At 42.4% G+C, this 23,685-nt stretch overlaps 1 protein-coding gene across 4 annotated transcripts in view; it reads right to left on the bottom strand.

The window, feature by feature from the left end:
* Positions 1-23,685, bottom strand: part of LOC126336122 (NADP-dependent malic enzyme-like) — a 110,615-nt gene that overhangs the window by 62,924 nt on the left and 24,006 nt on the right. For 3 of the 4 annotated variants that reach the window (XM_049999607.1, XM_049999608.1, XM_049999609.1), the window contains exons 2-5: positions 19,016-19,174; positions 12,693-12,874; positions 12,435-12,615; positions 2,689-2,817 (exon numbers count right to left, since the gene is read on the bottom strand). In XM_049999607.1, coding sequence (XP_049855564.1) covers positions 2,689-2,817; positions 12,435-12,615; positions 12,693-12,874; positions 19,016-19,174 — 651 coding nt within the window. Of the gene's footprint in view, positions 1-2,688; positions 2,818-12,434; positions 12,616-12,692; positions 12,875-19,015; positions 19,175-19,341; positions 19,405-23,685 lie in introns of those variants that run through there. The other variant, XM_049999610.1, reaches the window with a different exon arrangement.

Below are 23,685 nucleotides of genomic sequence, written 5' to 3'. Positions count from 1 at the left end.
AAAACTATAATTGTCAACCTACACACATCACGAAAAGTTTTGCATCCCTCAGTTCTGAGAATTCTGAATCCCGTACAGAAAATTTGAATAAAGATCAACATAAACATCATTTCTGCCCTTTTTATTGCTCACGAAAACCTCACATTGCATATTGTACCACCATATAGCAAGACCTTCATAGGTGGTGGCCCAGATTGCTGTACACACCAGTATCTCTAATCCCCGGTAGCACGACCTCTTGCATTGATGCATGCCTGTATTTGTCATGGCATACTATCCCCCAGTTCATCAAGGCATTGTTGGTCCAGATTGTCCCATTCCTCAATGACAATTCAGTGTAGATCCCTCAGAGTGGTTGGTGGGTCACATTGTCCATAAACAGCACTTTTCATTCTACCTCAGACATGTCGATAGGGTTCATGTCTGGAGAACATGTTGGCCACTCTAGTCAAGTGATGTCGTTATCCTGAAGGAAGTCATTCACAAGTGGGGGTGTGAATTGTCATCCATGAAGAGAAATGCCTCGCCAATATGCTGATGAAATGGTTGCACCATCAGTCGGAGGATGGCATTCACATATTGTACAGCCATTATGACACCTTCCACGACCACCAGCAGTGTACATCGGGCCCCCCATAATGCCATACCAAAAAATCAGGGAAACTCCATCTTCCTGCACTCCCTGGACAGTGTGTCTAAGGCATTCAGCCTGGCCAGGTTGTCTCCAAACATGTCTCTAATGATTGTCTGCTTGAAGGCATAAGCAACACTCATTGGTGAAGAGAATGTGATGCCATTCCTGAGTGGCCCATTCGGCATGTTGTTGGGCCCATCTGTACCACACTGCATAGTGTTGTGGTTGCAAATATGGACCTCACCATGGATTTCAGGAGTGGAGCTGTGCATCATGCAGCCTGTTTGACTCGTAACACATGTCCTGTAGCTGCACAAAAAGCATTATTCAACAAGGTGGCATTGCTGTCAGGGTTCCTCTGAGAGATAATCCATAGGTAGCAGTCATCCACTGCAGAAGTAGCCCTTGGGTGACCTGAGCCAGGCATGTCATCGACAGTTCCTGTCTCTCTGTATCTCTTCCATGTCCAAACAACATTGCTTTGGTTCACTCCAAGATTATTTGGACACTTCTCTTGTTGAGAGTCCTTCCTGGCACTATGTAACAATGTAGATGTGATCCAACCATGGTATTGACTGTCTAGGAATGGTTGAACTACAGAGAACACAAGCCTTGTACCTCCTTCCTGGGGGAATGACTGGAACTGATCAGCTGTCAGACCCCCTCCGTCTAATAGGTGCTACTCATGCATGGTTGTTTACATCTTTTGGTGGGTTTAGTGAGATCTCTGAACAGTCAAAGGGACTGTGTCTCTAACACAATATCCACAGTCAGCATGTATCTTCAGGAGTTCTGGGAACTGGGGTGATGCAAAACTTTTTTTGATGTTTGTATATTAATCCTCCCTGGATTACCATTCAGTTTGAATAATTCAGTTCTTGGTTCCTAACAGATCTTCTGTGTCTGGTTTGATGGCAAAAAAGGAAAATGGAAAAACCAGAAGAGTAGTTTAGGTTTTCTGTGATTCCTATAAATCACTTAAGGTGAGTGTCAGGATAGTAACTGTGAAAGAACATCACTGATTTCCTTCCAAATCCTTCTCCATTTCAAGTTTGTCGCTAATTATCTCATCATTGAGAAGGCTATAAACTCTTAATTTCCTTCCTTCCTTACACTTAAGTCTGGGATAAAAAATGTAATGTGTCCGTGGAATTCCAGCTGTTGGAGTTGTCATAGACAGGTCTCTCATCTATCCAGCCTGCTCTATTTGTAATGAATCTGCCTACATGAAGAAAATAGCTATTATCCTTAATTCAATTTATCACATAATAGTTCACTGCATGAAGTTTATGCTATATGAAGCTATACAAAACAATATGCACTTCTGCTTCAACAATGCAATAAGTAGCTCAATTAGTTACAAGCAGCCAGTAGAGAAGACCAATCTAATAAGATTGAGCCAGAAGACTGGGGACTATGTCCTTCCTGAATGGGGTCAGGTTTAAGACATGAAGCATGTTTTGGAAAGCTGGGTTTCCCCTATTAAAGTACACTCTTCAAGATATAAGGAAATTACATAAATATCCCAGTGATATTGTTCAGTATTAGGCTGAAAGTCTGCAAAAAGCAAACGATTTTTAGACATAAAAAGAAAGAAAGAAGAAGCTTTCAAAGTGGTCCAGCACCAGCAGATAAGCAAATTTTATTTTACTCAGTATTTTAATGTTATAAAATACCAGTAAACAATCTAAAGAAAACTGACATTTTAACACTCTTTTTGGAATGCAAATAATTAAAATTTTGTGATTGATTCATAACGAAAAAGATGTTAAAATAACAAAGTAAACAGAATTTTCTGGCTTTGCTTCTTCAGTGATGAAGACATAGAGATGAGAACAAATTTCCCTAAGTCCCTAATCATATATGATGTTTATTTATTTCATTATTACAAAAATTCTGAAATATTTGTGACAAATTATGGACCTACTTCTTATCTGCAAATATGTAGTTCCATTAGTAGGTTTATCTCTAATAAATTTCATAAATGGACATAGTCTGAATTGGTTTTGGTGATTATTTTAGTTTTGGATAGTTAGAGAAAGACATTACATTACCTGTATAAGAGTATTTTGACCATATCTCTTTACCACTGCTTGCATAAATTCTTCAACAAAGTCAGAATACTGGTCTCCTCTTACTCGCTTTTGCCTTAGTCCAATGTAGAGAGGGTCATCAAGCAGTTTCTGTAATAAAAGGCAAAACAAGAATGAAAATATAGATTCAAGTTTGTCATTTGCTTTCCACAAAAATGGGAAAAATATTTTTTGTCTTACACAAAATATTGTTTTATTTGAGTTGTAAATGAAGATAGCTACTATTCTTTATGGCTATGAGCAAACTAAAATGGCAATAATAATTGCTGTATACGTCATTAATAGTTTTATTTGTTTTGTCTGTGATAGGAAACGCAGTAAATGATGACAGTCTGAGAAACATCTGGTACATTGCTTAGCAGCAATTACACAGAACATTATTATGGTGTGCACTGGTGATCAGACATTGGGTCACATTACAAAATTGTATCCTTCCATAAAAATAACTGCTGTTTCCATAAAATCCAGTGACACTAAAATGTTATCTATTTTCTGTGTAATTGGTGGTTTTTATTCTGACATTCTCCTGCAATTAGTTTGTGGCAACGATGAGGTCGACACCAGCATCGATCTGAGTATCGTCTTTGAACTAAACTAAGATTATCTTTGAACAAAACTGCCATGTTAGTTCTGTGTAAGCTTTGCTTGTGTAAAGAGGTGAATAAGTGAACTAAGGCAAAATGGGAGTATTGTTTGGTGTAACTGACCCGAACTTCTCCCTCACTGGTGACCCCGAGTTGTAATGTCTTCTGTTTTCGCCATTTTACTGTGTCCATGGCTTCCGTGTTGGTTATTTTCATGTGTATTACATCAACACAACATTCGAACAATGACTTCGGCCAAACACCTAATGCTGGATTTTGCAATCGACATGTGTTGTGTTCCAGGCAATGTACACCCGCCAGGACTGCAACACAATGCCTCAAACTCAATGATTACACCAATTTTGCTGGACGTTTTTGAGCCTGCAACAAAAAGCAAGGTTAGAAGTGTGCATGACTCCAGTTATCAAACGCCTTTGTTCCCTCCAAATGTGCCCTCCCTCATCGACTGTGCAGTTACCTCTTACGGATCTCCGCGCAGTGTGGGACCAATGCCGATTTCTGCAAATGCTTTGTTGGATAACCTACCACCGCCAGGACAATCATTTGCTATGCCGCAATCCGTGCAGTACTGCGTGGATACCTGCCATGTGGCCAGAACTGCTTTGTTCACAGGTCAACCTCCTCAGCATCCAACCACAGCAGCTCCTGCCTCAGTTCAGCATCAGCACATGCCTTCCTACTTTGATACCTCGGACTGCAACGTGAACAATAGCTTGTTATCTGTGCCTGACCTCCACCTCCATCCCACTGCTATGCCTCAGTGTTTTGTGACATGACATTCACCTTATCTGCACACCGTTTTGAGTGAAGTGACTATGAACAGTGAACATTCACACATTCCATCCTATGTTCAACATCATTTCCCACAATGTGCTTCTGAACAGCCCGCACCTCCACAGCCTCCCTGCAACACAGGTGGCCCTGGCTCTGATCAAATGTCAAGCTTTCTGCAGACTAAAACTTTGAACTTTTTCTCACCTGTTGCCCACGCGCCGGCTCCAGTCAAGCTTCTGCTACCATTCTTGGCACATCTCCGTGCCGCATCCATGTTGGTCTTCCACGATGCATCAATTTGAGCACACCCGCAATATGTTGAGCTTCCAAAACCACAATCAACACATTATGGTGTCTCACCCATGTCGGCCTTCTGCGTCGCGATGGATCACACTCAACCACAACTTGTCACCTTCATGCTGCCATCTGAACAGCCATCGTTGCCACATACCCTCGAGGCACACACTCCTGGAATACTACAGCAACAACAGCTCGATTCAGGTAGTGTCCCAACGAACTCAACTCAACCTGTTCTTCGAACATTCTACAACGCTTACTGACACTGCCACCATTTAATCCCGACAGAGCAACAACCTGGTTCAAAATTGTGGACGATGTGTTCGACCATTACAAGCTCAATGAGTCAACCAGGTTTCTGTTCCTCATCACCCAACTGCACGACTAGGATCACTTGATTGCTGACCTGGTCGACTCTGGGACTCATCTACCTGGTACACTCTAGCCAAAGAGACAGTTCTACGTCGGCTTGCACGCTCAACTGAGGCAGCAATACGGCAAGTGCTCCACATGCAGCAGCTAGGCAACGAAAAACCTTCCCAGCTGTGGAGACGGCTACGTGCCCTGGTTAGCGCTGATCTATTCTCTGACACAGCTCTCCTCACCATCTGGTCAGATAAACTATCTCCTCACATCCGCTTTGTTCTGGTTCAAAGTCCCCCTGAACCTGTCGAGCAACGAATGACGATTGCTGACAAGCTACATGATGCATCACTGCTCCATTTCGCCAGCCACTGCCTACGTGACAAGTCTCAGGTTCAGACTCATTGCCCTGCGGCATGTCGCGGCCGGGGCCATACTGTGCCAACTGTTTTCCTCGCCCCAGGAAGCAGTAAACAAGCAACTGGGACGTCACTGGCTCTTCCTGTGGTCACACCCCCTCCTGCAACCAAACCTCGTCCACCGCCACTGGCAACGAACTTTCTGCAGGAAATGCAGCCACACTATCCATACTGTTACTTCCATACATGGTTTGGTGAGGCCGTACGGAACTGGAGACCACTCTGCTACTACCCAAAAGCCAATCTCAGGTAGGTTTGGGTGCCACTTCCTGCACACAACCTGACAGGCACCCCCCAGCGCTCCATTCTGTCCGGGAACGACCGGATAATTGTGGATGACTTTACATTAAAGACTTTTCGTACGGACACCTTTTCCTAGTGGATACAGGCGCCGATGTTTCACTGCTGCCCACGTCCTTAGCGTCATCAAACATCCGCCCTCATCACACTTCACTGCAAGCCGTGAATTCCACTAAACTACAATGCTCGGGTTCAACTTCCCTCCTCGTCTCACTCTCCACAAACTGCAAACTCGAGTGGACTTTTTTAGTGTGCGAAATTGACAAACCTATACTAGGCATTGACTTCTTGTGACACCACAAACTTTCACCAGACCTGGTGTGAAACACTGTGTTTCACCATCCATCTAAGACTCACTTCCCTTGTGCTCCGTCGAGCAACCCACCCCGTGACACATCAGTCTGGGTTCATCTCATCCTTTCATGCTTGTCTCTGTCGAAGTCATTACTTGAAACCACGCATAAGTGCCTTGTCAATCTTTAACATGTCGCTCGCCTATGCAAGGAAAACTTCGAGCTCTCCCTCCGGCTTCATGAAACACAACTCCAGCTCTCTGATGCGGCAAAGGAATTACAGACACTCAGCAAGGACAAAGCAAGGTAGTAAGTGCGCCGAATCTGCTTGCAATCCCAGCAATCGAGCTTCCGTGTGTTTTCCTCCTGCTACCCCTCGCAACTGTGCTATCAAGACTACCATAAAGTATACTGACAGTTCTGCAGGGACACACCCTCCTACCACAGCAGCGTTTGACACTCGGCCAGACACAAGTGTGCATGCGCAATGAGTGTCACATGTTCCCGAACTGATAGCTCCTACCCCGCCCCTCGTAGACAGCACCTCAAACAATGCAACTTCGGGTCCTGCACGCCGCCATGCGACCGCCACTGACAACACAAACAGTGCACTCATGCCAAACGTTTAGCCTGCGACCGTGCTGCCACAGGCTGTGACCTCGGACAATGGACTCACTAACGCTTCACGAGCTCTACCGAGCTCACCCGACCACGGTGCCACTGCTTCAGGCCGGCGGACATCTCGTGACGTTGACTCCTGGGACACTTCGCCGTCTTGGCTCCCGTCGGACCGGCCGAGTGGCTCCGAACATCACAACCACACCTCGCCTGCCCTGCCCGCCACACATTGTAAACAAACCATCTCCCGTGTCGCCGGCAACATTTCCGTCGTCACTAACGGCACAGTTCAGAAGTTTCACCTCTCAGCAGGCCCCCCTATCTCCAGTAAACCATGTCGACTTTGTCCCAATCGCCTCTCCGATCTTCAGAAGCAGATTTCTGTACTTCTAAGCTCTGGCGTCATTGAACCCTCTGCCAGCAGCTGGTCTACACCCATTCATATGGCACCCAAGAAAGACGGTCCCTGGAGCACGTCCGGAGAGTACCGTTGACTAAACGCATGAACAATTATGGACACCTACCCCGTACCCAACATTGCCGACTTTACCAGTTCCCTCGCAGGTGTGACCACGTTCTCTGTCATTGATTGCAAACGGGCCTACAACCAGTTCCCCATGGCTCCTGAAGACATTGAGAAGACAGCAATCACCACCCCAATCTGGTTATTTCAGTTTCGATTCATGCCCTTCGGTCTGACAAATGCAACCCAGACCTGGAAACGCTTCATCGACGAAATGCTATTTGAACTAAAATTCTGCTTTGCAAATGCTGATGACATTCTTGTGTTCAGCTCCTCCATTGAGAACAACTTTCAACATGTTCAAACTGTTATGAACACTCTTGTGGCAGCAAGCATCGAGACCAACCAGGACAAATTGTTTTCGAGACTCTGCTGACGGCATTTCACCACCCCTGAGAAAGTACAAACAATACTAAACCTACCCAGACCTTTGTCATTCAAAGAGCTCCTGCGCTTTCTGAGGACAGTTAATTATTATTGCCGACATCTACCTCAGGCTGTGGAAATTCATGCTCCACTGATGGACGCCTTGGCAGGCACTAAGACTTCTGGATCTCGGCCCCTTCCATGGACCCCTGCTATGACTACCTCTTTCACTGCCCTCAAAAATCTTCTTGCCAAGGCATGCACCATCACGCATCCTCATCCCGATGCGCAGCTTTTAATCACCACAGACTCGAGTGATACTGCCATCGGCGCTGTCATTAGCCAGAGAGTCGATGGCCAAACTTTGCCTCTGCAATTCTTCTAGCGCAAGCTCACCAAATGCACAACGGAAGTATTCCGCTTTTGACAGGGAGTTGCTCATGGTCTACGATGTGATCAAGGGATGCCCTTCCTATGTTTTAAGAGACCACAAACCCCTGGCTGCGGCCATTACAAACCCGCCAGCTGACCCGCCTCCTCACCGCTTCAGACACATGGACTTCGTATCTCAGTTCACCACTGATGTCAGACACATAAAGGGTGCTGACAATATAGTTGCTGATTTCCTTTCATGAGTCGACGCCGTTCATTTGCTGTTAGATCTCTCTGAACTTCCTAACCTCCAAGCCGCTGATGAGGACATGCAAAACCTGATTTCAGACTCTACCTCTTCACTACACTTCATCCGCACCACCTTCCCTGTCATTTCTGGTGAGATCTGGTGCGACAACAGTACGGGCACGTTACGCCCCCTCATCCCAACCACACTCCATCGAGCAGTCTTCAATGCACTGCATAATTTAGCCCACCCCGTGCTTTGTGTGGAGAAATGTCAACAAGGACTGCCACCAATTGGCACACTTCTGCTTCGGGTGCCAATGCTGCAAAGTACACAAGCACACTTCAACTCCCCCTCGGCGCCTTTTCAATCCCTCCTGGGCGTTTCCAGCATATTAATATTGACATTGTTGACCCCCCCCCCCCCCCCCCCCGTCACCTCTAACGGCGTTCGTTATGTTCTCTCATCTATCGACCAAACAACTCGCTGGGTCAAGGCTGTCCGCCTCCCCAATATCATGGCAGAAACTGTTTCTCGAGCTTTCGTCAAATCATGGGTATCGCATTTCATATGTCCAGTTATCATCACGACTGACCAGGGCAGACAATTTGAGTTGGTCCTGTTCAATGAGATTTGTAACATTTGTGGCATCCGGCGCATCCATACCCGCAAAGTAACGGGCTAGTTGAGTGGTGGCACTGCACTTTCAAGGCGCTCTTCAGTGCCACTACTCGCTATGGATGGAGACCCTTCCCCTTGTGCTACTCGGCATTCGTGCAATCTATAAGGAAGACCTCAAAGGCACAATAGCTGAGTTCGAATACGGTTTGAACAGTGTTCTCCCTAGCGAACTTGTGAGCCCTTCCGCTTCTCTCCCTCAGTCTGACTTACCTTCCTTTGTGGACCATGTCAGACACCACTTCACCAACCTCCACATCCCTCTGCCTGTCAGCCATTCCCACACTAAGGCTTACATCCCGAAATCTCTGAACAATTGCGAGTACGTCATGCCCCGAGATGACACAGTGCGTGCTCCCCTCCAACCTCCATATACCAGCCCGTACTGAGTTCTCCGGTGCTCAGCCAACACCTATGATATCCAGATAAAAGATTCAGCTGTTACAGTCTCTCTCAACAGACTTAAACCTGCTCATGTTGAGCCTTCTTCTACTCCCTTCAACCATGTCACTCATTGCCGTGGCTCAAAATGCTCCAACCACTCTCTCCACATCAGACTTACACACTCGGTCGAGTGACTTCCAGTTCCAATCGTTGAGCTCTTCTCCGACCTCACCTTCTACTTCAGTCTCACACACTCCATCGAGTGATCACATGTTCCCCATGTTGAGCTTACCTACGATCACGCCCTTGCCGCCAGGCCCTTCTCCGGTCCTTTCGACCTCTCCCCCATCGCCTTCCTCGCCCTTTCGATGTTTCTCCCGCCCCCCCCTCTCCCATCTTGAACGTGCCCTCACTTGAGGTGTTTGTGCCTGCCCCCCGGACATAATCCATGACATCTCTATAACACTTCATGATGACACACTGTTCATCATGTGTTTCCCTTCATCCACTGCTCATGACACAACCTCCGCCATTCTCAGCCACCTGGTGAAATGTGTTCTCCTCTCGCCCGACGACAACCTGGACGTGTTTTGTGTGTTTGCCACGCCCACCAGACACATTGTCATCGTCACTCTGTTCCACCCATAAACTGCCGGCCTCCCTGTCGCCACATGACCAGCACACCCAGTACAACGCCCGGCATGCTTCAACATCTTCCAGGTTCGGTGGTCGAACCTTCCTTCATGACATCTACCGACACAGCTCCCCGACGATGCTGTCGAGCTGACCATGGTCCAGCTCCCGTCAACCACCCCTGCCAATGCCATAGTCACCCCCCCCCCCTCTCGGCCTCTCAAGAGTACTTTGAACTGCAGGGGGGTGGGGGGGGGGTCAATGAGGTCGATGCCAGCATTGATCTGAGTATCATCCTTGAACTAAACTAAGTATATCTTTGAACAAAACCACCATGTCAGTTTTGTGTAAGCCTTACTTGTGTAAATAGGTGAATAAATGAACTAAGGCTAAATGGGAGTACTGTTTGGTGTAACCAACCCAAACTTCTCCCTCAAGTTCATTCGATAAGGCCACAATTTTTTACTAACATCAGGGATAACCCAGAACATAATGACTATTGCCCACCACAAAATTGTTTGCTTCCTGGTGGCACTGCGAGTATGTGACATGATAAGAAAAGTATATAAGCAGAGTAGAGACACACAGAGATTGTTCTAGTGATGATACTGATTGCAAATAGCAATATCTAATGACATAATTGACTCTGATAGGAGTAGGTTGTTATGATCTGGCACCAGAGAAGAGCATCCTGGAAATGGTGAAGCTGGTTGACCATTAGCATGCAGCCAACCTGAGCATCTATGGAAAGTTGTAGAAGAACAGTCAAACCGTAATCAGGTGACAGGATGTTGAACACCGTTGACACCCACACCTCATCAGAAGCAGTGCCCAGTCTTTAAAGGTGTAATTCCAATGCAGTAGTTGTAGTGATATAAGCTGCAGGGTTAACGAAGCACCTATCTGATGACACTCCTTTAATGTAACTGAATACAAACTTGTTGAGCAGACAAGATGTCTGCCACTTTTTGGTCTCTGTTGTCATGTAACTACAAATATGGCACTAGAAAGAGTTGCATTCTATTACATTAAAGAAGTGCTATCAGAGAAGTGCATAGCTAATCATGCAGCTTGTGTTGCAACAGTGTTGTATTGGAATCACGTATTAAAGCAGGATTGTTGGTTATCAGTAACAGATCTGATATAGTACAATGCTAGTGAAGGCACAAGTGTTTTGGAACACACAATTCAGCATGCTTGAGGTTCACTTGCAGTCAACCACCACAATTTCCCATGTTGACCTAATGTGATCATAAATTAAGATTGCAGTGGGCCCAGGATCACTGAGATTGGATTGTGGATCAGTGGAAAAGTCTCAGATGAATCATGTTTCTTGTTACAGCAGGTTGAATGTCTTATCCAGCTTTTCCATCATCCAGGTGAATGGCTACTCAAAATATGCACCTTGGCATGGATGCAGGCTGCTGGGGACAGTATTATGCTATAGGGAACAAGAGACAATGTGCCAGTAACCAAAGATGCCTTGACAGCTGTGGACTATGTGAACATGGTTGTGGACACCTGCGCCACTTCATGCTTAATATCATTGTGGTGCCTTTTAGCTGTTCTCAACGGACCAGAATCATGTGGTTTGAGGAGCAAGATGTTGTGGTAATCAAGTTCATGAGGTCTGAAACCAATGGAACACATCCTGGGTGCTATTACGTATCCACCTTCTTACCACAAACAATCAGCCTGTAATTTATGGGAATTGCATAACGTATGATTAGATGCCTGACCTTACACATACCTCTAGAAACCTACCAAGGACTTGTAGAATTCAAGCCATGCAGAATCTCTGCTGTACTGCATTCCAAAGGTGGATCAAAAGCTGTTAACCTGGTTGTCATAATGTTCTGGCCCATCAGTTTATGCCAGGGGCCTCAAATAGATGGAACAAAATACCATTCACAGCAGGATATCACAGCTGGTATTTGCGTCCTTGATGATTTCGGTTATAACAAAAATTGCCAAGGGTGGATTAAATTGTTTGAGTTTCATTAGAAGAGATTCACAACCAGTTACAACACTGTATTTACATAAGAGCAGATGTGCATGGCTCCACTACAGCAAGGCTTGCTGTAATGTTTTCTGCAGTTTCAGTTAAAATTAAAAACCGATTAACTCTGTGTACACTTCACCGAAAAATATCAGTCACAGACTTCCCAAATTTGTTCATTCACACCATGGTGCTTCACAACACCCAGAATAATAGATAATGTATTTGTAAATTGAATGAACTATAGTTAATAAGTAAATGGTTTTAGTTTGAGTCTAGAGTGCACATGAAATAGATATCTGTCAGTAAATGTGGCTTGTAGTTTTACTTGAAGTTGGAAACATATAAATGAAGTCATTGCCTACTTCATGGCTGAACAAATTTTAGCAAATTGCCTTGGAGTTGAGCACATGATCTAATAAAAGTGTATAAGAATCTTTTCTCAAATAATCACTGCCTTTTGATTAGAATTACAAAATGTGCACCCCTATTTGTTTAAGAATGTTAACCAATGAGCAGAATTGTTCACAGCCATTCATTACTTATTCAGTTAGAGACATTTCATTAAACTTCAACGTGACAATATGTGGTTAAATTTCAGTTAAGAGGTAACAGCTGTCCAGCAACAGGGCTGGAAGCTATAAACTGTTAATCTATAGAAATTGTCACTGATGTAAATGAGAAATGCCAAACTTTATGAAATAATTAAGGCACCCAAAAACTAAAATCTGTCAAAATTAAAGAAGTTACATTCAGTATACATTCAAGTTACAGTTACAGTATATTTAACTGTTGTAGTGTTAAAGTTCCTCAGACAGTCTTGATAAATATGTTACCTGTGTATTGGTGCCAACATCCAGCGTTACAGGCAAGCACTGATAGGGTTTAATGCCCGCTAAGGCTGTGTAAAGAGCCAATTTGCCAACAGGGATTCCCATACCATAAGCACCAAGATCACCAAGACCTAAGATCCTTTCTCCATCTGTAACTACTATGGCTCTAACAGATGACTCAGGCCTAAGAAAAAAATATGAAATTAACAATAACTCAAAGAGAGCATATACAAATTTTCCATTAACTGAAATTATACTTACCAGTTTTTGAGTATTTCATACACATGACCTTTGTCATGAATTGTTATAAACAGTCCTCGTGGTCTCATATAAATTAGACCAAAATTCTGACAAGCTAGTCCAACAGTTGGTGTATAGACTATAGGCAATAGGGACTGCACATTCTCAGATAATAAATGATAGAAAAGCTTCTCATTGCTGTCCTGTTGACAAACATAGCCACATTATTTACAAGCAGTACAAAAACATAAGCACTCCATTAGTTCTTCATTAATATGCACGAAATTTATGCAAATATGTGCAGGGATGATATGATGTGATGTGAGTGCTTAATTTTTGACACCTTTCTACCAGTGGTCTTTCACTACACCCAAATAATTCTGTACATTGAGCTTGAGATCACTTTTCAGTTTTAAAAATATGTTTATCCATACTCCTTTGAGAATACAACTTATTTTCACAAAAAATAGCTGAGTCATTTGGTACCACATACAGAAAGGTGATACCAGTAATTTTAACATTAACTGTAATAGTATGAGATGACAGAAGGAGATATCTACTTTCTGCAAGCAATATTACAGTGAAGAGAAACCATTAGCATTCACCAAAAAAAGCTTTGTGTTACAAAATGCCTAGTGGCTAGATAGTGTTTTAATCTCATTTCTCCACCAAAAGAAGTCAGTAACATGCCGCAGGTGCATAGCTTCATTGAAAGAGGTATTGTTAGTAATTTCATCTCTGAACCAGTATTTGCTAATTTTCATCTGAGTTGTGCAAAGACAAATAGCAATGAAGTAATAAATAGGCTTTCTCAGTGATCAGTTGACATTTTGAAAAAATAGGACATCTGCTGGATGTTCGCATCATTCTTGCACAGTATTTCGATGGCGTAACTTGCTGTCTACTTCAGTTGCTACCTGATAATGGTACTTGGGCAGATCAAGTCCAGTATTTATGCCTGTAAGGTGCTGAGCACTCCCTAACTGGTAAGCACTGCATCGGGTATTCCCTCCGAGGTCTGTGCCTGCCAAATGCGGCTTCCAGGGTCCTCTCTGGTCACTGGTGTTTCTACTACTGTCCACGCCTGGCTCAGCCACTCTCTGGGGTAGCAGTCATCATCTGTAGTGTCTGGTGCTCTGTATCCTGCCTGCTTCCTTCGTCTCCACTTCTGTTTCTTGCTGGGCACTTCGTAATTGGTTGTGCCACATTCTGCACTTCGTTTGTGGTGTACGCCCACCAGACCCAGCTCCTGTGCTCTCCTCTGGTCACTTGTGTTCCAAACACTTTCTGCACCTGGTGTGGACATCTTCTGGGATCATGGCCGTCATCTGAGGTCTGTCAAAACTGGTCTGTAATGTCTGGTGTTCTGTCTCATTGCTGTTTACTCGGTTTCCACTTCTGTCTCTTGCTGGGAACTCCGTAATTGGTCCATGCCACATCGACAGTTCCGTTTCTGGTCTGGAATTGCCAGGCATGGCTGCAATCGTCACTTCTGATCATTGGTGTTCCAACCAACATCTGCACCTGACTTCCAGGCCCGTGGTCATCATCTCAGGAGTGTCAGGAAAAATCTGTAGTGTCTGGTGCTCTGTCTTGTGGCTGTTTTCTAGGTCCCCACTCCTGTTTCTTGTGAAATCTCAATGTGTTTTGCTTTGAGTTTTCAGAAGTTCAAGAGCCAGATCCCAGGCCATGCTGAGCTGATATCCATTGTCATGGCTGATGAGATTCTCCATGATGACACTGTCCCAATATCCAGGGGTCTGTGTGACAATCTTGGTGTCTTTGAAGTTCATTGAGTGGCCAAGCTCTAGACAGTGTTCTGCTATGGCTGATTTGGGTTGCCTGTCTGAGTCTGGTGCACCTCTGATGTTTTTTACACCTGACGTCCACAGTCCTGGTGGTCTGGCTGATGTATGACATCCCACACTCACATGGTATGTTGTAAATACCTATAATGACACTTGAATGTGTAAATAACCTTCTGGTCCATAGGTTGTGTGGGGCTGGTTGAATTTCATTCCATTTTCATGGATGATAACGTTACCTTTGAGTTGCAGGTTGCATTGTCTAGGAAAAGGAGAACTTGGCGATTTCCTTTTTTTTTCATTTTGGCATTGAACGAGCCCAGCCATTCTTTCATAAGACACTCACTATCCATGCCTCTTTATTGCTTTGCAATGTGACTGGAAGCTTACAGATTTCTATGTTTTTGAAATAACACTGTTTTGCCACCTTTCAAATCACCAGTGGCTTCTCCATTTCACCTAACATGTTTCCACATACCAGTACAGTGAGTCTTTCCTTGGACGTTTTTCAGTCGGTCCACTTTTTGTCTCGAAATGCTAGTGATTTTGAAGGCAGCATGTGATAAAACAGTCCCATTCCATCGGCACTGAAAATGTCTTTTGGGTCATAATTCACAATTAAGTTAGACAGTAATGTCTTCCATTCTGTTGCTACACTTTCCTGCACATCCTTAGCTTTCCCACACACTTCAATCCACACAATGTTCTGCTAGCTTTGAAACTGATCAGCCAACCTGTGGATGCCTTCAACTCCATAATTCCAAGCTCTTTAGCAACTTTCAGAGCCTCATTCTGCATCATGGGTCCAGATAAAGGTAATGGTTTTGCCCACGCACTTACAAACGATTCCCACACTATTTCATTAATTTCTTTATTTCCGGTCTTCTTCACCTTTCTTTTCATCTGCGCATTCCCTTTCATCAATTTGTCCTGAATCTTATCCTTGTTTCTTAAAGTCTCAGAAAGTTGTGTTTTTCTGCATTTGTAATGTAACATAATTTCAGTTACATTAATCTTTCCGTTAAGTGTTAAAAACACATACAGATTGTTTGGCATCATGTTACTGTCTGTCTTAAAGTGCTACTAGTCAGCTGAAACTGGCAGAAAAAATGAACTTGCCATGTGAAACCACTGTTTAATGGTAACAGTACCCACCTCTTTCAATGCGCACATTGCAGCAGAGTGTTGGTAGATGCGCAACAATGTTCCTGTATGCACCAGCGTGCGTCAATAATGAATGAGAAAAACAAGAAATCTGACAAACAGAGTGCTGACGAATGAACCATTTCTTTTGATGTACTTACCAACAGTGATCATAACTTTCTCACTGTTGCACAGAGCAACGCAGTTTTAGGTCCACACCAGCAGCACCGCATTGCGCTGGACCTCTTTTCTTGCTTTCGTGCTGCTTAATAGAGTTGTTAAAAGTAACGTCCTTGTAGAATCATGAATAACTAATGAACTGTAATACAGTAGTACTGTATATGAACGTTTCCATATTATACAATGAATTATTCAGTATGTTCTAAGATTTGCTCTCCATTTCCACATTGGGCACGTTCCACTTTACATAAAAAATCAGCATATAAAAGTGCATTGAATGCGTTGGGACTGAAATACTTGTATGGTTTGGGCAGAGTTCTGAATTATACATGTGCCAATTTGAGCAAGCTTTACTGTATTATGAAATACTACTCCTGTTGCTCATGCTTTAACATGCTGTTTGACCAAAATTTATCACCTTTAGGATAATTCCTCATGAATATGACAAGTACTCCTTTCTCCATTTCTGCTCTACAAAAGTGAGATGCTAACCTAAATCCTGTGACACAATTAATTGATAACTTAAGACAATAACTGAAAGAATAAAGTGTACTAGTGTCTCTGTCTTCCTGTCTTTCGCTTTACTTCCTTGTGGTTGATACATTTGTATTGTCTTGTATCATATGCGTCTGTAAATGAACAATAATAAATTCAAGTATTTCAGCACTAGCATGTAGGTACTGTTATCATTGTTGTGAATCAACATTTCCCTCAAGTGGTGACTCTGCAGAAAATTGTGGATCACAAGAACTCGCCAACTGCGAATGTACAGTGCCGGTTACACAAAACACCATCCTGCTGGAACAGTGATCAAAATGTCACAATGGAGAACAATTAATCATAGCTCTCATATCCTTCCAACTGATAGGCATTTGCTGGAATTTTGGGTAATATGCAACTCATGAACATTTCAACATTGTGCCTTCCACACTGCATAGAAAAATCATAATTCCAACAGTCACATCTATGGGTCAAAGTGCTGGAGCTCTCACTTTTCAATTTGTACTCACCACTGGTGCTTTGGATGCTCAAACTCTATTTTTACTGTCAGACATTATCTATGGCACACTCGGTATGTGCAAGTATGAACTTCTGAAAGAGCAAGTGCTTTGCTGTGTTTGGAAGTCAAAACATCTACATATTCAACAAGAGTTATATTGGTGACAGATACCTATTAGAATTTTAGTGTCACCTTCAAACATTGGTCGCAAAAGTTGAAGCTTCAGAGCCAACCCTACAACATTTATAATTTAATAAACCGCCATTTGCAGTTAAAGGCACAGTAATTTCTATTAGCATTGATAACTTGTCTTCTCCTTAAATAATCGTGAAAATATGTGGCTTCTCTAATCTGTAATGGCATCACTATGTTAGCTTCACTGGATGAAGCAAGAGGGTACCAGCTTCTGCTAGCAGAACAAATCCATGCAATGCAGCAAGACACGAGTGCTCCCAAGTAGCAGCTCAAAGAAACAATGAACAAAACACTGTTTCACAACTGTTCAAAGACAACACCTGCTGCAGCAAGTGCTGCAGTGCCTACAAACAAACTACAGATTGGTGATGGTAATGAGTGAATTTTTGCTCTCATACAAGGAAGTGCATTTCTCCTTGCTCTTATGAAGAACAACAGTTTAGGTGCAGCTGGTCACTATTCCTATTAGTGCCTAACTGCCAACAACCACAAGACTCATGTTTGTGGTTCTTCACAGCTTTCCAAGGCTCTTGCCAACAAGCATGATCATTTGTCGATCATCAATCATGTAAATATTTGTGAAACACCAGAGCAACACAAAGTTCTAAGAAATTTTGTTCAACAATGTCGCATATGTCACAGACTCTTGTGTTTCCAGAAATTATGTCAAAATACAAATAATTTTTCTAAACAGAATAGTACTGTGCTTTCATAACAATTTTCATGAATCTTTCTTTAAACAGGTAGTTTTTAGTGAATTGTAATTGGTAACTTTCAAAGTGAATTTTTGATAATTGAAAAATTTACAAATTGTGGATGGTGAAAAGAAAAAAACAATGAAAGACCATTGTTAATTACTTCAATTGTGACCTGTTACTGTCTTTTACAGTTTCTTCAAAACTGTATAAGAATATGATGCCAGGCTTTGAGAAATGTCATGGTAACATATTGTGGCTGACAAAAATGATTATGCAGGCTTCCATGGCTGGTGTCATGATGATTAAAATTCTTCTGTGCAAAGTATGGAATGATTTTATATGTAGTCAAGATTTAGGAGGATCCACTTACAGGGTAGTTAACTTTCATGTTGATTCAGGTAAATCTCTGTTTTTCGTTAGGTAGTAAACTGAGATGGATTCCAGCAAATTTTAAGATATGAACCTTTTTCAACAGAACCATAAAATTTTGCACTAAGTATATTTTGCAACACCTTTATTCTCCTGGAAATGGATGGGAAGCAGCCTTTCATGCTGTCAAAAAGAATAATCTGTAGGGTCAGCCAGTAAGTGGGATTGAGTTCCTTCAATTGGTGACAGACACACAAGAGTTGGTATGAACATACATCCATTGTGCTATTCAGTGTAGACCACAGTTCCTTGTTTTTGTAAATCTATTATTATTTATTTTGCTAATATTTGCCATAAGCAGGAAATTAAGTTAATTGAACTCACAATTAATCTAAAACAAAAATATACTTTTTTCTGTAGTATTTATTATTTATATTATGTTCTTGAAAAATAAATATGGAAAGATATTTTCTCTCCAAAATTTTCATATATGTAGCCATGATTTCTGGTGAATGTTGGCCTGCTTGATGTCACTGACATATAAATCACATCTAACTGAGAAAATAAAGAGTTTATATGATACCCTATGCCACACACCATCAGGTGGCTTGCGGAGTATGGATGTAGATGTAGATGTAGATGTAGATGTAGATGTAGACACACACTGCCAGACTACATGATGGAAGACAAGTCCTGAATTTATGTCACAAATATGTACTTGAAAATAATGAGAAATAAAAATGCCCAAGGATCTACCAAGAAATGAACATTGTTTCCTTTATACTGCCAGTTTTGCATTTCTTAAAATCTGCAAAAAAATGGTATGACTTCTGACATATCTAGGTTTATAAATATAGTAAATATATAATACTGCTCAATAGATACAATAAATTACAATACATAATTATAATATAATCAACAGTGAATACGAAAGGTATTATCTAGACTGCTTACCTGAAGTCCCATTAAGTACCTGTACTTGCTCAGGTCATCAGTGCACTGCTCCACATTAAGCATGCACAGAGCCATTTGCTCACCATGGGTTTTGATGCGTGGAGGCAGCAGACCATGGATTCCTAGCAGTTGCCTTTCCATCAATGAAAATGCCATACCCTGTAAATATTTAAAATCATTTAATGATGTTGTTGAGTTAGTCATGTTTAGCTTCTGTGATGTGGTGAATGTATCAGAAAATGCCCTTACAGTGCTAACTGTGATGGAATTTAAAGTATAATTTCAGTTACAAGTTAAAAATCTGGAAGTTTTTGGTTTATATCTACCTTCAAACAAGTCGCCACTGTAACTGAGTACTGTAGGTAACTGTGCTCAAACCCATTATATGATTTGTTTCGTTTCATTTCTTAGATGTTCATAACAAATGCTAAATATATCTGTCCATATAATGGTACACTTTCCGTTTTCTGTACTGTGCTACCATATGAGACCTTTTCACCAGGCATGTTGTGAACTATCAAGTTTTTCTTGTCTATTCAGTTCTATCTATAATGTTTCTATGTTTGGCACTGTCTTTATCCTACAGTGAAAACCAAAGCGTTTTACTGTGCTTACTTAACACTAACATTACATCTGGAATGAACATTACCCCTGCATACACGTAAATGTTAATTTACGTAAGTGCATAGTACAATAAAAGCAATTTTCACACTCAGCATGGAGTTTATGTGTGATTATGGTTGACAGTAATTTATTTTTACTCAGGTTGTTCCATTAAATAGGTTGTGGATTAGCATGATAACACAGTTGTATTACACAGGCATTAATACATGTAAAGTGGAGGCAGGAGAGGGGTTGGGGTGGATGGCTAGTGGCTCAGAGAGTGGTAGCTGGTTTTCCAGCTAGGAACAGTATGCTTCACTCATTCAGATCCACAGTGACATTGAGTGATGAAGGGTTCACTCCTTTGTAGATGATTCTTTGGGTGGGGAGAGAAATCTGTTTGCAGGCTAGGTTTTAAGGGTAGTGCCTGTCTGTGAAAACCTTTATCACACTTTAATCTCCATGTCCACAGGGGAGGGGGGGGGGGGGGACAAATCACTTATTGATGTGCCACTTGTAGTGATGGGCAACACTTTATTAATTCAGTAATCATGGAACATCAGTAATAGGAAGATAAAGAGTCAATGCTTGGTGACAAGAACGAAATAAAGAGTAACTTCTAGACAACAAGAAATAAGTTTACACTGCACCCACAAGTAAGAAGGTTCAGTCAAAGTCTAGGATTGATCATTGAAGTAGAGTTGTCTCACACTGTTTGTACATGTGGAGTCCTATGAGGCATAAGGCTGAATGTGGTACAGTAAGCTGAATTATCCAGGGCTACCATATCAGCTATTACAGAGACCTTTAGCTTGAGCCATTAGAGATGTGGAGGTCAACTTCCAAGAAAGTGGCACATTAGTTTGAGGAGTTCCAGGTGAAGCAGGAGGGAGAGAAGGTGTTGAGATTCTGTAGGAATAAGGATAGGGTGTCTTGGCCTTGAGGCCAGATCATGGGGATATCACCAATGAACCTGATCCAGACTAGGGTTTGGGAGATTTCCTCTAGATGAACCAGAAACTTAGCAAAGGAAGATTTCATGCAGGTCCCATGGCTGTGCCATGGATTTCACATCAGCGGCAAAGTAGTTGGGTGTAGGATTTTATAGGTAAGGGATATATGGAATAAGGTTGTGGCTTTGGAGTCTGAGGGATGTTGGGGGAGGAAGTGTTCAGTAGCAGGAACGCCATGGCTGTGACAGATGTTGGTGAACAGCGAGGTGGCATCAACAGTGACAAGTACATATCCACCTATAAAGGAACAACATCACTGTCACCCAATACCATCCCGCGCTGTAACAGCTCAACCATACCCTTCATTAGGGCTTTGATTATCTACTCTCATGCTGTGAAATGAGCAACATCCTACTCAAGATCCCTCCCACCCCACCTAAAGTGATGTTCTGTCACCCACCCAAACTACACAACGTCCTAGTCCATCCCTATGTTACTTCCACTCCCAACGCCTTGCCACAGTGATCATATCCCTGTAGAAGGACCAGGTGCAAGAAGTGACCAGTCCAACCACCCAGCACTTAATACTTCAGTCCGGTACAAGACTACCCTGTGAAAGCAGCCATGTCCTACTCCAACTCTGCTGCAAACACTGCACAACTTATTGCCAGCTAGTTGTCCACCAGGATGAGTGGGCACCACCACACCACCAAACTGTTGCCAAGATCAAAGTTGATCAGACAGTGGCACAACATGCAGCTGAGCATAACATGCTCAATTTCAATGTCTGGCCCACAACCCAGACCATCTGAATCCTTTCGTCCACCACCAGCTTCCCTGAGCTACAAAACTCGAAGTTATCCTTGCAACATATCCTTTGCTCCCCTAATCATCTTTCTCTCATTCTCTGGTTACCCACTGTCCCCACACCCTCCACCCAAAAGTTTCCATTCTTCTGTCCTATTGCCCCTCTCAGTTCATGTCACCTTCAATGTGTGCCACCCCCCACTGTCTCCGGCGCCCATGCATCACATGCCTAGCTTGTGTATCTGCCACCCCTCCCTCCCATATTTCTAGCTGACAAAGTGGCTGTCTGTCTCCAAGCACTAGCCAGCTGCCCCAACCCCTTTTCCTGCCTTTTGCCTATCTCTCACTGAATGCATCCCATCTGACACAACACAACACCCCCCAGCCTAGTCCACCTACTGAATGGTACTGGCATTCTTCGTTTAGCTGGTACCATGTATTGCCATAGGCAAGCATGTGTGTGTGTGTGTGTGTGTGTGTGTGTGTGTGTGTTTGTGTGTGTGTGTGTGTTGTTTGTATTTGTACTCTAGCTTGAAAATGTGTTACTCTGGAAGCTAGTCTCTTTTGTGTATGGCTGCTTTTCAGTGACTGGTTCCTTTACTCCGAAGTATGTACATTCTACCATAACTTTCCAACTACAGCACATATGTTAAAGATCTACAACTATATACAGATTGTACTAGTACAGTTTAAGTAAGAAACTGAGTTTCACAGTTTTACCAGTCAGAAAAGGAATGTGGCAAAAGTATTTGATGACACTGACCTGATTTAGAATCTACTTGGAGGAAACACTTAAGAGATGGATCAAAACTGGAATACCCACAGAAGATAAAACTTCATGTGCACTCCTTTCACTGATAATCAGGATCTTGTGATTGGGGATAAAAACAACACATGCCAAATGCTGTGATATCTGAAGCAAGAAAATGAAGAATCAGGATTGACAATTAATGGGCAGAAAATTAAATATTTAGCAACAGGAGGAAAATGTAGAAGTCCTAGACACTGTACTGACAAAAATTGAAAGAAGTGATGTTTTCAAACACTTGGGAGTATTGTCATTTCTTAGCATAAGCACAATTCATATAAATTACAAAATAGACTAATGAAAAGAGCAATAAGATGACACTGTTCTCTGGAATGACAGTATAACAAAAAGGATGAAGCAAACTCCTATAAATCCTTTGTTGAGAGTGTTGCTATGTGTGGTGCAAAGGTATAGAATTTGGAAATTTGACACAGAAAGTTAATCTAATGGCACTGGCAAAACACTTTTGGAGAAGAAGTTGTAGCATTTAAATGATGAACCATATTCGGAATAACAGAAAAACTATGGGAGCCGGCAAGATGACACTTCATGCAGTAGAAACAAACCAGCTATTATTGATCAGTTATCAAGAAAGGATGAATGATGACTGGTGGCAAAATGAATTCTGTAAGGAACTCCACAGTAATGTAAATAACTATATGAGCATTACTCTCATGTGCCACTGTTCGAAAATTTTTGAAAACATTTTGAAGAGACAAGTCCAGAGAACAGCAGAAAAGCAGCTGATAAAAGAACAAAGTGATTTCTGGCCAGGACAATCCACAGTACATCTCATATTTGCAGTGAGACAGCTGCAGGTACACCACCATTATTATGCAAGAGTCCTACTTATGGTATTCCTTGATTTAGAGTCAGTGTATGATACTGTGTCCAGAGCTTAAGTTTAGGAATCACTGTGAATAAAAGAGATAGAGAAGGAAACTGTATTGATAAAAGGATTGTACTTAGGAAGAAATGAGTGAGATTAGGAAGAGGGAAAACAGATGGACAAAATAAAAGAAGTGTATTACTTATGCTACTTTTCATAGTGATGATGGATGATATAATGATACAAGTGGCAAGAGAGATTGGAGAGCGGGTGACAGCAAAGTTGTTTGCTGTTGATTTGATGGCGTCGAGGAGTAACAAGGAGGAAGTAGAGAAGCAATCAAATGTTTGGTAAGAAGTTATGCAAGAATATGGCCTAAAATTCAATGCAAAGAGATCTGACCTGATCGCCACAACTAAAAAAGAGACTATATCCATAGCAAACATGAAACTGGGCAGGAAGCAGCTGAAAACATTGGAAAGTTTCAAGTATCTCTGGAATATAATACAGGAAAATGGAAATACTAACCAACAGATAAGTGATCATGCAGGACAACCTGATAACTTTATGAGAAATGTGAGAGGAATGATGTGTAACAAACAAGTCCCTTAGAAAACTAAGAGGGTGATATACCGAATGTTATACACCAGTTCTGTTTTATGCTGCAAAA

Source organism: Schistocerca gregaria, chromosome 2 (genome assembly GCF_023897955.1).
Source record: "Schistocerca gregaria isolate iqSchGreg1 chromosome 2, iqSchGreg1.2, whole genome shotgun sequence".
NCBI lineage: Eukaryota > Metazoa > Arthropoda > Insecta > Orthoptera > Acrididae > Schistocerca > Schistocerca gregaria.
This window is presented reverse-complemented; position numbering and strand designations above follow the sequence as displayed.